Source organism: Aulonocara sp. 'chitande type north' Nkhata Bay, linkage group LG3 (assembly GCF_057382095.1).
Source record: "Aulonocara sp. 'chitande type north' Nkhata Bay isolate Kocher_YH1m ecotype deep benthic linkage group LG3, A_spYH_male_GT1.1, whole genome shotgun sequence".
Classification (NCBI taxonomy): Eukaryota; Metazoa; Chordata; class Actinopteri; order Cichliformes; family Cichlidae; genus Aulonocara; species Aulonocara sp. 'chitande type north' Nkhata Bay.
Window position 1 is genome coordinate 19,383,483 of NC_141346.1, and position 16,453 is coordinate 19,399,935.

General features: G+C 40.1%; 2 protein-coding genes across 2 annotated transcripts in view; both read right to left on the reverse strand.

Annotated features, from left to right (window-relative positions):
- LOC147334363 (low affinity immunoglobulin gamma Fc region receptor III-like) overlaps nucleotides 1–16,453 on the reverse strand; it is a 529,842-nt gene that overhangs the window by 261,695 nt on the left and 251,694 nt on the right. The window lies entirely within an intron of this gene.
- On the reverse strand, nucleotides 5,055–9,971 carry LOC147334376 (ICOS ligand-like). Its single transcript, XM_086271909.1, has 3 exons — nucleotides 9,719–9,971; nucleotides 7,514–7,873; nucleotides 5,055–7,275 (listed from the first exon to the last, which is right to left on the reverse strand). Exons 1-3 carry the CDS (start codon nucleotides 9,786–9,788, stop codon nucleotides 7,100–7,102), a joined length of 606 nt encoding a protein of 201 aa, XP_086128035.1. The 5' UTR covers nucleotides 9,789–9,971; the 3' UTR covers nucleotides 5,055–7,099.

A 16,453-nucleotide genomic window follows, 5' to 3' on the forward strand; every position in this document is an offset into this window, starting at 1 on the left:
GTAAGGCCGTTTGTCGTCGGCTCGAAACCACTCCCCGACCGCCGAGTAACCCTCTTCTTTGCGCGGCCCAGGACCATGACAGTCTTGTTGGTATATATGTATGATTTCTATACATTTTACATCAGATAAAAACTTTGGTCCCTGTTAATGCCCTACCTGGCCCCCTGGCAAAACTTTGCTAGACCCGCCCCTGCACAGTTACCAGCTGTCAGCTACATAGAAAAGGTTCCTGGTGTTATTTGTCAGAAACAGTTCATAACTTCCCTTCAACTCATTCATGTCACCTACCGTACATCATCAACAAAAGAGTCAGAGAAACTGAAGATGTCTTTGTGTGTAAGCGACTAGGGTGAAGACATTCATTAGATTTCCATGGTCTTCGAGCCCTGAGAACAAACTGCATCACTCATCTGATTGTATCTCTAACATTACTAAATGGCCCAGGAATACTTCCAGAAATCTCTGTAGGTTAACACAATCCACTGTGCCACCTGCAGATGCCAACTAAAGCTCTATGATGCATATTTAAACATAGTCCAGAAGTGCCGTCATGTCTTGTGGGTAAAGACTCATTTGAAATGAACTGTTTCATAGTGGGCAAGTGTTCTTTGCTTCATAATGGTCCAAATATACATTATTTTTGGTAATCATGGACGCTGCTTTCCCGGTGCTAAAACGGAGGATGACTTTCCAGTGTGTTATCAGCGCTTAGTTTAAAAGCCAGCATCTCTTATGGTATGAAGGTGCGTAAGCGCAGTAAGGGCAGCTTGCATGTTTTAGAAGGAACTATGAATGCTGAAAGGTTTATAAAGCTTTTAGAGCAACATATGCTGCAGTCCAGATTACTTCTGTTCTTAGTTGCCTAAAACATGTCTTATAGGAGCCACTGTAGCTGCGATTATACACTTGAATTGGAAAGAAAGTTCAGCACACCCAGGGCATCTTTGCCTTATCTGGATTCTCTTACCCTAACAGTGGTGATCGGGATAAATGATCACACAAAGCTGATTATCAGCTCTCTAAGTTAACCCAGGGTTTACTCATTCACGTAAGGAATGAATTTGGAAATCTCTGGCCAACTAATGTACCAGCAGCCTAGTGACTGATTTTACCAAGGCAGAGTAAATAATAATATAGGAAAACATGAAGAGGTTACAAATACAAAATACAAGTAACACAACTGCTGTGGATAAGCCTGTGGTGTGAGAGGAAAAGCAGTGTAGCACTTATCAATATCAAAACTTTATCATTAAGACATAGGAGAGTCAGAGTTATAATAAAGTATAATAGTATTCTATTAGTTTAATATTAAAATACCATAAAACTATTTTAGTTTTATATATAAATGACCCACACGCTGCAGTGTGATTGCAAACTCTTTACTTTCAGTGTGCTTTTTCAACAAGTTTGTGCTTTTCAGGAGCAGCTTTTCAGCTCCTCATCTCTTAGCAGTGCCTTCCTACTGCTGCTCCTGCTTCTCTATGCTTTCGGTGGCTACTCAGGCATGATTAGTGCTCCACCCGTCCCCTGCAGCAGAGCAACTAACCACACCCCACTACAATTATAGAGCAATACAATGAAATTAAACACAAACAAACAAACAAACAAACAAACAAACAAACAAACAAACAAACAAACAAACAGGAAATTGTGTCTAAGAATCTAGCTTACTAAAGCTCATAACACAAGGACACCAGATGCTATTTAAAAAATACAATTGAGTTAATCAAGTAAATAAGTTACCATGGTGATTTACCCCAGTCACCCTGTCTTCATAGTTAAGAAAACCAAGGATTCACCCTGCATGAGACAAAATCCTGCTTTGTCTTATCTTATATTTTATATATTTGTAATTTATATTTTATTGTGATTTTATTTGTACTGCGATTTTAATGGAAAGCACTTTGGTGTACTTCGGTCTTAAAAATGTGCTATATAAATAAATTTTGATTTGATTTTGATTTGATTTGTAGTACAGGCCTGTGGTCGTGTGTGACCTGTTAACAGTTATAGTTAGGTTCACATTTATGCCATCTAGTGGATCATTGGGGAGTTAGTGGAGGCGTAGAAATGAATGAATCAGGAGCTGGCATACATATTGCACAATTCACTGCAGAGAGTCGGTTTATATTTTGACATGTTTGTCACAGACCATGTCTTTGACTGCTGCAGGTTATAACATCACCTCAAGCAACAGGTAGTGAGTACATCAGACTGCTATATAAAAAAAAAAATCAATCAACACTCATACAGGAAATATATAAAAGTCCTGTGAAGTACACACAGAGGTATGTTTGTCGATGCTTGGTTTTTCCACAAGGTATATGAAGGTTTTTTAACCCGTTCAGCTCCACCTACAAAATGCATCATCCTTGGTTACAGACTTTAAAAAAAGTCTATAAAGTCAGGATTCATCTGGCTTCATTTAAAGCACTTTGAAGTTAATGATTTGATACCCTGGATGTTTGAAATTGCCTGGATTTAAATAGCTAACCTTTTTGAATTCACACAGACCTTTTGTTTTCTGTCAGTGTCTGTGCTCTGTGATATATCAGCTTTACTGATTTAGCTGTGCGATTATTGAAAACTGTAGTCGTTCCTTTTCTTTTTTTTTCAGATCAAAGAAAAGTATCAGTCACACTTGGAGAAGATGCCACTCTGCAGCCATCATAATGTTAAAGTGGAAAAAGCCCGGCCTGCAGTTGCACCATGTATTTTACCTTAGACATGACCGCATTCATGATGACTACCAGCATGGATTTCTTAAAGGTCGAGTGACACTGAAAGATCCGGAGTGGAAGAAGACAGGAAATCTTTCAGTGATTCTCAAAAACATCACCATGAATGACGCGGGAACATATGAATGTCATGCTGGATACAACAATGATGTGAAGCTCTTGAGCACAGTAAACTTGAGTGTTGTTGATCCTCCAGGTGAGTGAGTAGAGTTGAGTGTGTGTGTGATCAGAGGTGAAGCTGCTTCCTGGTTGTTGATGTTTGTTTCTAAAGATGTTGTTGATGAGACTTTGTAGAAAGCAGCTGGTCTGAGTGATGTGATCAGAGTGCAGTAGATAATGTCTGACAGCAGTTTGAAGAGGAAATGGATTCTGTTCTGTTCTTCACTCATCACCTACCTGACAGCTGACACCTCACACCTGTTTCTCACCTGCAGGTCAGACAGAAGGACACACAGAGGATGGAGGGAAGGAGGATGGATCTGTTGGACTGATAGTTGGTCTGCCAGTGTCAGTTGTGCTCCTTGTTGCTGCTGTTGTTGTTGTTGGGTTTTTGATCTACAAAAGACAAACAGGGCCATACCAGTCTGGACACGCAGTAGAGAATGAGCTGCAGACTTCAAACATGTAAAATCTGTTTCATCTCTGTCAAACCTCCTGTTTTGTTCTGTTTGTCAGTGGCTCTGTGAACTTCAGTGTGTGTTCATGTGTTTTGTTTGAAGATGCTGCTTAATCTTTAACAATGTTCTGTAGTCAAAATGATTCAAAGCTTTTCTTTTCTCAGGAAGGTTCAGAAAGTGTGTGGAGGTCTGTAATAAGTGACATTTTTAAGTTATGCTAGTGTTCCAGTTTGTCTTCATGGTGGCAGCTTCGTATCTCTGTCATAATGCTGCTGTATGGTAGGCTTAAAATGCGTTTAAGCTTTCTTCCTGTTAAAGAGAAATCTGTCCTTCCCACTGTCACTGAATGCTTGCTCACAGTGGGGCGTCTGTTTGTTGGGGTTTTCTCTGTATTATTGTAGGGTCTTGAGGTGATTGTTATCATGTTTTGGTCCTCTATAAATAAAATTGAATTCAACTGACCTCACTGTAAACAATTTATTTTCCTGTGTTCAGTCACTGTCAGCACAGAAAAAGAAAGCAAAACCAAACAGAGAGTTTCCTTCACCAAAGCTCCACTAGTCTTCTAGATTTATCACAATTGCACTGTTATCTTTTAAGTCATTTTGAGTCTCATTTTACCTCATTGGAAAAAAAGTAAAGAGAAAAACTGTCACAAACACTGCAGTTGACTCGAGAGCAGGACTCAGAGGAATCAGAGTTCAGTGTGTTTATTTATAGTGGTCACCAAAAACGTGCTACGTACAAAGTGGAAGAGGAAAAGGGAACAGGCAACTCTATTCAGCTCAGGTAGGCTCAAAACACTCCAGGGAGGTGACTCGGTGAACATCTGTACACAGGGAAACACGAGGTGAATTTCTTCAATGCTGATGAGATCATCAATGACCGGTCGGGGATTTCCTCAGGTGCATAAAGCCATGGGCGGGAATCCAAGGGAACAAACAACAGCAAGTGATCACAGATAGACGAGAGGAGAGACAGAAACTGAAGCAGAGAGAAAGAAAAGATGAAACCTGGTGACATCAACCAGGAAGAAGCAAGTAAACGTGCACATTTAAGGAAGCTAGAGTCATGAGATAAAGTGTTTTTCTTTTGTTAATCATGTGATGTAGAAAAATAGATCACATGGTTGGTATTTTTAATGATTTAAAGCCTTGCCGTAATGGTCTATTTGATTCACCTTTTATTGTTTTTTTAATTTGTTTTTTATTTTAACTTGCTAGATACGGGACAGACTTGAATGAGGAAAAGAAAAGGGAGAAAGGAAGAGGGGGGAAAGACAGCGGAGAAGAGGGACGGGGATAAAGGGCAAAAAAACAAGAAACAACTAAATAAGCAGACAAAAAAATAAAAAGAAAGTTTGAGCTCGCTCTATCCTCACTCTCTATTTGACTAATTATTTAGCATGCTGGCTTTATACGTTTGTGTGTGTGTGTGTGTGAGAGTGATATGAGTATTCTGAGTGAATTTTAGGATCATGCTGTTAACACATATTTATGCTAATAACTGATCTTTTAGTAAAGCTTCTGTACAGTTATGGTTACAGGTGATCTTCTCAGCCCAGAAACACTCAGCCTCCAGGGTTAATACAGCCTCGAGATTCATCTAAACACTATATAAATGATGACAGAATTTTATCAGAAACATGTTTAATCATTAAAACATTTTTTTTATTTTAAGCAGTGTTTTACAACATGCACAAAAATGTAAATAAATAACAACCAATGACAAAAAAATTAAATAAAAGTCAAATATTTGGAAATTTGCTCATTGTTAGATTACTTAGAAGTGATGACTCATGTGGGAAAACGTAACTTTTCGTGTGACTTACTGTCACGTGATCTATAACCACCTTCTTGTTGATCTACACACAGCGAACATTCCTCCTTCAGAAACTTGTCTCGACATGTTCGGGAAGCTGTTTGAACTGTTATTGTTTGCATCTGTTTCTCATGAAAGAGGGTGTTCACACTACATACCTGAATCAACTTGTTTACCAGATCAGAATATTTGTGATAAAAATAGCTTTTACAAGTGCAAACAGAAACCCCCGGCTTATTGTGACTTTATTTTTAGCTGCTTACTTATTTACAAGAAGTCACAACATTTAATTCGGCACAAATCTTATACCCGATTCCCTTCTTGATGCAACCCTTCCAGGGACTTGTGTCTCATCCCAGTATTGAACTAGTGATCCTTCATGTCTTACACAAACATTATGGAGCTATTGAAACCTGCTTATTTCTCCCCATCACTAAAAAATGCATTCAAAACAGTTTTAAATCATTTGATGGACATTATGTTTTAAACACATCAGGGAGGAGTGGAAATTTTCTTAATTTCAAAACTTTCCCTGCTGCTGATACATGCAGCTGTGTAGAACACACACGCTGCTGATCAAGTGCAGATATCTCGTCATACACGAAGTACACACTGGTACAGAATGAATTGCCAAATGTTGCAGCACATTAGAAGACATGGACACAACAGCATCCTCATAGATGAGTACTCACATCATTATTGTCATTGACCAGAAAGTACCACTGAGATCAAGATTACCTGATCAAAGCAGAACCCACACAAAGTTAATAAAAGTCATAAAGAAAGGAAATGCAACAAATACAACAAAAAATATAACAGCAATAAAATATAACAGGTTTACAGCATAATATACAAAAACATGTGACCCCAAGTACACCACCCACAGATCTTCTTTACTGCATTACTTGTGCTGCACGTAAAGTCTCCATAAATCAGAGTCTCTCTGTAACTGATTCCATATCCAACATACATAGTAAGAAAATGCTGTTTTTGCCAGATTTACTGTAGGTCCCTCATTCAGAGTGGCTGATTAACTTTAACTATTGGCAGTAGTGCGCAGAAGGGTACAAAGGTGAACTGGAAGTTTACCTGGTGTCACTTTATTGAGAAAAATATCCCAAATCTGTTTTCTGTGAGTGGTCAGTGATGGCCAACCCACCAAATCATAAAGAATTCAATGGTGTGTCAGAGTCTTTGTCTTTTTAAACCTAGCATGCAACGCTGAATCAAGCCGCAACATACAAATAGTCACACAATCAATCCATTGTCATATAGTAAAAATTCACTAGCTGGGACCACATCTATGAAACTATGAACTGGTGCTGCGGTTTGGGGAAGGCCTCGAAGGGGACTGGAAGCGACTCCCGGGTCAGGCAGATCCCCATGTACTAGCAAGAAGTGAATGACGGCTGGAAGGGGCGTGAATGAGGTCCCGCTCCTGAAATTCAGATGATATCTCCACGTAAAGCAAGATTTAAGATTCCCAACAAGATTTTGTTAGAGAAAAAGAAACTTGTCATCTGTCCAGATATATATAAGATATAACAATATGTTTACAGTAATATAATTTCCACAGTACTGAAATAAAATGTGTTCCTGAAACCAACTAATTTTATTTGCTACACACATGAATCTAAACCTCCTACAAACACAAAGACAAAAACAGCAGCTGTAACTGTACTGTTATAGCTTAAATGTGTTTAATGAAAAGTAACATGTCCCCTTAATGTGCAAACATAAAAACAGTTTTTATGTATATGTTCCCTTTTTCACCAAATAATTAAAGAGATTTTTCACAAAGATGCTGGACACCAAATTCAGGATGTGTTTGATTATCTACAGCTGATGTGTATCTGCTGGTGTTTAGCATCTTTCTTTCTGTCTGTGTCACATCATCTGCCTTTCCTGATGCTTAAAGACATCTCACCTTCCCTTACATTGTTTCAAATGCTTGAACATAGATATGAAGCTTTCATTTTGATTTTTGTTATAATAAACATAAACAGATATAAGAGCTGCAGAAGCTAAAATCACCCCCAAAACTGACAGACCAACAATCAGCCCAGCAGATCCATCCTCTGTGTCTCCTCCTGGCTGACCTGCAGGTGAGAAACAGGTGTGAGGTGTCAGCTGTCAGGTAGGTGATGAGTGAAGAACAGAACAGAATCCATTTCCTCTTCAAACTGCTGTCAGACATTATCTACTGCACTCTGATCACATCACTCAGACCAGCTGCTTTCTACAAAGTCTCATCAACAACATCTTTAGAAACAAACATCAACAACCAGGAAGCAGCTTCACCTCTGATCACACACACACTCAACTCTACTCACTCACCTGGAGGATCAACACTCAAGTTTATGCTGCTGATGAGGTTCAAAGTTGCTATTTCTTCGTTTGTTTTTCTCTGGGCAACTCGACACTCGTATGTTCCACTATCAGCAGTTGTCACATCCTTCAGAATCAAAGACACGTCTCCATCCTTCATCTGTCTGTCCTGCAGATCCACCCGATTCTTAAACGATGGATGCTGGTTGGCAGGATCAAAACCCTTGTTGCGGTAAAAAAAAACATATTCGTTCTTCAGATCAGTTCTAGTCCACTCTACAGCTGTGATGGTTATGTCGTCATTTGGAGCTCGACATGGCAGTGTCACGCTGTGTCCAGACTCAGCTGTGATGTGTTTTTGGTCTGAAACTGGAAACAACACAGAGCAGAGAGGTTAAAGGGACGAAAGTACAACTGTTCACCTGTACAGCATTCCATCAGTGTGACTACTAAGCTCTGCTGAACTGCAACATGAGGAATTTAAATTCGGTGGATATGTAAGAATGACTTTTCTAACAAATGATGCGCAAAAAGTTAACTGTGTGTTTTTATTTCATCATTTTTGTGAGCAAACATATTTTGCTGCCCTTTCTGTAACCATGAGAAAGAAGTAAATGAGGAACAAAAGCTTTGCTGTAAAAATGTTGGTAAGATAACAGCACTGATACTGGTATATGATCAGTACCAGTGTGACAGGACTGATTATCAAGGTTAATGTTTCTTGTTACATCACAAAATAGACATGTCTGTGCAAACAGCACTCCGCTCACAACCCGTGTGACCACTTTGGTCCTGCTACCTTGCTCTGCTGTGTTTTGTGTTTTGACTGCGCAGACAAACTCCACCCACTGAGGTGGTGACAGAGAGAACTATGAGATGTCCGTGATAACTGTGAATGAAAATACTGACAATACTGCAGAGTTTGTAGGAGAGAAACTGTGGCAACAGTCTAATTTATACAAACACATGAAAAAGAGCAGAAGAAAACCATCCGCTCCGAGCTCCCTGACCTGCACTCAATCTACAGCAGGCGGTGCTGGACCAAGGCCAGGAAGATGGTGAAGGACCTCAGCCATCCCAACAACAGACTGTTCTCTCTGTTGAGGTCAGGAAAGCGATTCCGCTCCCTGAAGACCAACACAGAGAGACTGAGGAGGAGCTTCTTCCCGCAGGCGATACGGTCTCTCAATCACACCACCACACAGTACTGACCCACACATACAGTTCTTACACACACACTGGACTTTCTGGACTTTGGTTTTGCACAACACTGGTCACTATATTCTTCATTTCCAGTTAATACTTGTACAGCTGCTGTTATTGTGTATATATTTATTTATATTTAGATTTCTTCATACATTCTTATATAGTTCTATATTGTGTATTGTGTATTTTGTTGTACAGTTATTTTATTTTCAACTTTAATTTATATATTTATCTTTATCTTATTCTTCCCAGTTAAATTTACCCTTCATTCTAATTTGTGTTGTACAGTTATTTCATTTTTAACCTTAATTTATATTTTATTCCTTCCTAGTTAAATTTACCCTTTTTAATTTTTCATATTTATTTCCTATCTTATTCATAGCCTTTTCCTTTTTTGTTCTCTTTAGGTCACGAGCAGTTGTCCAAGCATTTCACTACATATCGTACTGTGTATGACTGTGTACGTGACAAATAAAATTTGAATTTGAATTTGAATTTGAAACCGAAGAATAAATCTGAAGAGAAATCCTACAAACTCCTTCACGTTTGTGTTTTTCTTTCTTCTGACCAGATGCAACTTTCTGCACTTTTTCTTCAATGTCCATATACTTTAACACGGTGACTATTTTTTCCCTCAAAATGAATAATAATAATAATAATAATAATAATAATAATAATAACAAAAAATTTTCTTGCTGTGGCCGTCCTTGGTGGATACGGTAACGTAACCATCAGAAACTGAAGCACAGCGGGTGATTTTACGAATAAAACTCTTAAAAAAAACAGCGGATGTGTGCGCGTGTGTGAAGAAAAGGTTTAAACTTGCTTCATGAGCTCCAAGAGCACCAATGTGTAAGACTACGAAGTTCAGCCGAATTTTAACCACGTCAGTTAAACGTCAGCATGCTCTTTTATTTAAACATTCAAACCTAGTCGAGAGGTTATGCTCTCCTCCTCTATATCACAGAGCGAAAAACTGCTTGTTTTAATTAATCAGATAAACCTCACCTGAAGAGACCAGCAGGAAGAAGACAAACAGTAAATTGCGCCAAAGTGGCGCTGATCCTCCAGCAGACATTCACCGCACCGAGTATTTGGGCTGTTCCACAACTACTGCTCTTAATGTCCGACAGTGCATTTCCAAAGAGTTTGATCTGTGAAACCTTACACGATCATCTAAATTCTAAGCTTTTATCATTTTTGTTTGGGTTGAACTAAAAGTCACAGATGCCTATCTTTACCCTTACAGCTTGATTGCTGCGATCCCTGACGCACTCTGACGCACGCTTTCATCTCCGAGAAAGAGATGCACACAAACAACATACCACTGACCAGTCATAACAAAGTTATTAAACACGTTTCTTGGAGGGGGTGGGGAGGGGGGTATTAGCACGTCATATAAGCCAGAACAGGCGGTAAAACATTTTTGTTTTAAGAAAAGGAATCATGGTGGGTCAGTCATATTGTATCGTTAATATTATTATTGTTATTATTATACCTCCGACAATAGAGCTGAAATGTCATATCTCGGTAATGCGCAGAGACTGAGCAACTTTTGCTTGAGTTATATCTGGATTGTCTGCAGGCACGTGCGGGGGGGGGGGGGGGCTTGAGCACCCGACCCTTTCCTGATGGTGCCCAAAGTGCCCTTCTGTTGAGGCAACTTTGTTTTAATTTTTTATTTTTTTTTAAATGTATGTGTGCGAGTCCTGTCTGTGCCCCTCAACAATACCATTTAACAATTAATCACATTTTTACTAAATAAAAGGATCTGGCTTGCTTCAGTCACATGATCGCCATTAACCAATGATCGCCCTTGACGGCAGAACGCGCTGGTTACGATCCGGGAACGAGCTCACAAAGAGCACGCGCATTTTTTGCGGTCTGGGGCTGTAGGAGAAACACAAGTTAACTCAGAGACGCAGACTGATGCGACAAAACCAGTAAGTAAGTGTACTTACTGGTTAGGAGTATTAGCTTATTATGGACACGTTGGTAAGTTGTCTTGTGGCAACTGGCGAGTTGAAACAAACGAGCCTGCTGTGTGTGCAACAGCGCGACAAACATTACCTGTCCTTTTATTAACTGCACACATCATATTATTATCAAATAAAACATGTTTTTATTTAGAGACACTTTTGATTAAATTTGCAACTTGGAGTCGTGTGACAGATATCACATCTCTTTTTTTTCTTCAATCACACAGAAAAAGTGAGGGGCAGAAACTCTGATCATCTTAGAGAACTGAAATAATTTTAAAAAGAGGACAAGCTGTTAAAGGAGTCCTCCTACCTCCATGGTCTCTATATTCCAGCTGTGGCCACACCTGCTTTAACCTGTGCATCCTCCATCAGCTCTTCCCACAGCCTCCCCTTTCATCCATCCTCCAGATACATTTTAGGAACTGGAGGACATTTCAGCATGGAACAGTGAGACTGAATTCTGTGTCACAGACAGGACGATGGAGGAGATGAGGTCTCAAAAGCTTAGGTCTCAGGTGGAAATGTCTGGTTGATCTCCTGTAGCATTTAAGGTCAAAGGTCACATTAAAACTGTCAGGCACTGCTAAAACTAATGCTCCACTGCTACCACCTGCTGGCTGTTATCATGCAGTGACTGATGCCTCTATCCATTTACACTTACCGGCCACTTTATTAGGTATACACGTCACATAGTCTCTGTAGATTTGTCCATAAGGGGGCTCACCTGCTCCACCACATACTGGTCTGTTGGACTGATATCTGGTCCAGTCATCTAATTTCAGATGATTTGAGATTTAAGGCATGGTGTATCATCTTGCTGGAAATGGCTCACACAAGATGGCTGACTACACTGATGGACACTGTAGTCATGAAGGGATAGACATGGTCATTAACAATACTCAGATATGCTGCAGTGTTTAAATGACCCTCAGGTGGTACTAAGTGGCTCAAAGTGCGGCAGTAAAAATGTCCCCACACCATTACACCACCACCAGCCTTAAGAAGAATGGATTCATACTTTGGTGTTGTTTACACCATATTCCGATCCTTCCATTGGAATGTTGCATATTCCAATTTTGTGAAGTTTTGATGAACTCATAGTTTTAAGCCCTTTAGTCAGAAAGGAATTTTCTAATACTGGATTGATCATACTGGACTGCTTGGGTTACAGTGTAACTGAAAGCTGCTATACAAACTGCTACTAAAAAAAACTATGACACTGTGTTTTTGTGCATATTTTCTGAAACTATTTTATAAATGACATCCCTACATAGTTAAAAATGGTAGCTACCTACCAGTGTATTTGTAAAGAAAGGGCAAACCCTCAATCAGATGAAGAGGGCGGGCTTTGCTATATATCGCTGACAAAAAGAAAAGCTCAAATGAGTGAGAAGGACGATGAAGGAAACATCTGTGCTGTGTCTGCTCTGTAAGTAGAATCTCTGTGTTTGTTTGCATTCTTGTACTTTGACTGTCTGCTCTCCTGATAACTGATGATGGAGGAGAAGACATGAAAAACAAATCAGGCTGAATTCAAGGTAAAAACAGCAGGCAGTGAAAATCTCAAATCATTCAACTCATTACATGAACACAGCTGGACGGTGGACATGTGACTTTATTGTGTTAATTAAAAGTATCCATGTATGTATTTATGAGTTTGTATATACTCACAATAGAGCCAAACTTTATTGAAGCATGTTGCATCAATGCGAGTTTGTGCGTTTTTCAGCTGTTTGTGTGGAGTTGTTCTTCATGTTCACCTCAAATCCACCTGAGTGTCAATTTTCTCTTTAGTTCTGATCTCACTGCTGAGCTGCACAACAAGCCAAGGTCAGTAACCTTCTCCTGTCACAGTTGTAACAGTTTGAGCAATTAAAAGATTTTATTTTATTTTATTTTATTTTTTTTTTCATTGTAACCCTCACAGCTCGTCTGACTGTGAGTCCCAGCAGCTCTCAGGTCTTTAAAGGAGCCTTTGTGTCTCTGAGCTGTGAGGAGGACGACAGCTCTGCTGGATGGACTCTGAGGAGAAACACAAGTAAACGACAGAGGACTCAGTGTGGAGATGGAAAATCAGAGGGTTCTTCCTGTAACATCAGCTTCATCATCCCACTCGACACTGGAGTTTACTGGTGTGAGTCCAGAGAGGGTCCCATCAGTAACATGGTTAACCTGACAGTCACTGGTAAGCTGAGTGTGTGGAGTTAGTGTTGATGAAGCTGTGTGTAAATGGATGAAATGCTGTAGTTTGTCTCTGTGTTGAGGTGGATCAGTGATCCTGCAGAGTCCTGTCCTCCCTGTGATGGAGGGAGATGACGTCACTCTGCTCTGTAAAACAAAGACCACTCCCTCCAACCTCCCAGCTGCTTTCTATAAAGATGGCTCCCTCATCAGGAAGCAGCCTACAGGTCACATGACCATCCAGCATGTTTCCAGGTCTGATGAAGGCCTCTACAAGTGTGACATCAGCAGTCATGGAGAGTCTCCATCCAGCTGGATCACTGTCACAGGTGACACACTCACCTGTCTGTGTTTCTGCAGCTTTCAACATTCACTATGTGACGACAACTTAATGACTGTGTTTGATTTATTTTAGAGAAACACACCACCACACCTCCACCTACATCCACACCTCCACCTACGTCAGGATCGATCCCAACATCCTCATCTGCTTATGGCTCCTCTCCTGTTCTTGCTGTAGTGGTACTTGCTGGATTAGTCTGTTTTGTGGTTTTGCTGGTGTTTCTGGTTCTGCTGGTGATACGATGTGTTCGTTGGAAACCTGAAGGTGAGACTCAAACATCTGGATTTTGCATGTATGCCTTTATTTTGCAGAATAATCTAAAAATTTCTACCAGTCATTATATACTTTTGTATTTACATTTTGTGCAGATGTTGTCATTTCTATGTTTGTGTTATTTTTACGGATAATAGTTACAGAGATGTAGTTTCAGACCGATTAAAGCTTATATAAAGTGTCAAACTGTCAACTGTCATGTAATTTTTATAAAATGGGAATATTTTGGGACATCCATCCATCCATCCATTCATTCACTCACTTCCGCTTATCCCTTTCAGGGTCGCGGGGGGCACTGGAGTCTATCCCAGCTGTCTTAGGGCGAGAGGCGGGGTACACCCTGGACAGGCCACCAGTCTGTCACAGGGCTAACACACAGGGACAGACAATCATGCGCGCTCACATTCACTCACGGATTCACACCTTTGGGCAATTAGATTTTTCAATTACCCAAGCACGGTGGTTAGCACTGTTGCCTCACATCAAGAAGGTCTTGAGTTTAATTCCACCATTAGGCTGGGGTCTTTCTGTGTGGAGTTGGACTTCCTCCCACAGTCCAAAGACATGAACTTAGTGGGTTAGGTATTTTGGGGCAATTTAGGGAAATATTGTGAGGAATTTTAGAACTATACACTATAATCTGTAGTTGTTTGGAAAGCAAGTACTTAAAAATGAGTTGAGCTGGACATATTATGAGAGAATAAGAATTCTGGATAGAAATCTATTGGAGCTTTGGTCAGATATATTACCTGCACTGATGTCCTCTGTATGCCTTTTGATATGCAGAGAATGACCCAGCTGTAATCTACTCGGGAACGAGATCTGAAGATGTCAGTTATGGACAAATCATCATCAAAGATAAGAGCAAAAACTTGCAGATAAGAGGTACACCTGGTCTTCTTTCCTTTTTGTCATGGTTCAGTTCTAGAGCCAGAGCTGTGAACCTTTGTCTTGCAGTTAATTAATGCAGGAACTGTTGCTCACCTAATTTAACTAACTGCTTAGTAAACTTTCATTAATTGTGATTCTACTGAGTCTTCTGTTCCTAGGACTACACTCTTCTATATTGCATCCACTTATCCACTTCAGGGTTGTTGGGCGTTCAGTTGGTTCAGTTTTAGTTCTATAGCACCAAACCACAACAACAGCCATCTCAAGTCCCTTTAAACTGTAATGTAAACATTGCACAATAATACAGAGAAAACCTCAACAATTAAACAAACTTCTTTGAGCAAGCTCTTGGTGGCAGTGTGAAGGGAAAAACCCTTTCAATAGCAAGAACTCTCCAGCAGAACCAGGCTCAGGGAGGAGCAGCCATCTGCTGCAACCAGTTTGGAGACACTTCTCTGGTGTTGTACTTTGAATCTGTTTGAGCCACACTTCTATTTTGAGGATTACATCGTTTGATCACTGACACCAATTTTGACTTTCCACACCTGCTCAAGTCTTTCCTAAAGGTGTACTTTCCATTTTTCATTTCTCTATTTTCTTGTGCTCCTTCTTCCTGATGTTGCTGTCTGCTGGGGTTGCCACATCTATCACAACTGCAGTCTTCTGCTCCTTGTCAACCACCACATAAAGCTTGATGTCATCTATGTACTGAACAGGAGATCCAATCCCAAGTCTACATTTTCATCTGCTCATATTGATGAGCTGGTCCAGAGGGTTGAGGTCCATTCAGAACAGCAGTAGGGATAGTGCATCACTTTGGTATATTCCAGACTTGACGTTGACTTGTGTGATTGCGCAACACAAGCTTTTAGCTTGATGAGTTTGTTGATGTCTTGAGATGTGTGTAAGGAGGAAAAGACCTTTAATACAATGACTCATTTTCAAAGTTCTGCATGTAAAACCACAGCAGCTACTTCCTGTTTTTGACTCCAGCTTACTGTAGTTTTAAACTGATAAAAACTCTCACCATGGCCTGTCCTCGTTGTAGAACGTTTTTGCTTTGCACTCTGTGCAGAAGTGTGTCAGCCTGCATGGAAATATGATGGCATCTTTGTGGTCGTTCAATTATCTTTTTCACGGATATACCCTCGACTCTTTTTGGTTTCGGGGGTGGGGGAGATGCAGTGTCACCTCAGAGGTAAAAACTAATAAAAGAAATCTGAAACTGTTCATAAAAGCCATTAAACAACATTATCATTATGCTGCATAAAACAATATTTAATTACCATTAGTGTTAAAATATAAATTACTGTTATACAGTTGAGCTGGATCACTTTCTGCATAATAAAAATATTGCAATTGCTGTAGGCACAAGTCTACTCAGAGATGAGGATAGTAGACATCAATTGTTATATCATCATCAATGGCAAGGAAAAATAACCTAAGTGGTGCATCAGCTTTAGTCTCCAACGAGAGGTTTTGTGCTTGATGGTTAAAGAAAGTGAATCCTCAAAATTATGATTATCAAGTGAATTATTTTGGGAAACCATGATAGAAACTAATTCCCACAAAATATAGTGCACTATATTGCATTGCATGCACTATATTGCCAAAAGGATTCAGTCACCCATCCAAATCACTTGGGCCATGGGTCAGGCTCGAACCCAAGCCAGCTGCTCTCAGCCATGCACCATGTGGTGATCTGGAAAGCATAGTGAGCTAAACCGAGCCTCACACTCATCTGTCTGTTAACTTCACACACAAGTGTGGGTTTGACAGTTGCTATGAGAACGGTACTTCCCTGACTGCATTGTGCCAAGTGTAAAGTTTGATAGAGGGGGGATTATGAGGGGGGTTGTTTTTTAGGAGTTGGGCTTGCCCCTTTAGTTCTAGTGAAAGAAACTCCCAATGCTTCAGCATCCTGAGACATTTTGGACAATTGCATGCTCCCAAAATCGTGGGAGCAGTTTGGGTATGGCCCCTTCTTGTTCCATCATGACTCCATACAATGTGCAAAGTAAGGTCAACATAGATATGGATGAGTGAGATTGGTGTGGAAGAACTTGACTGGCC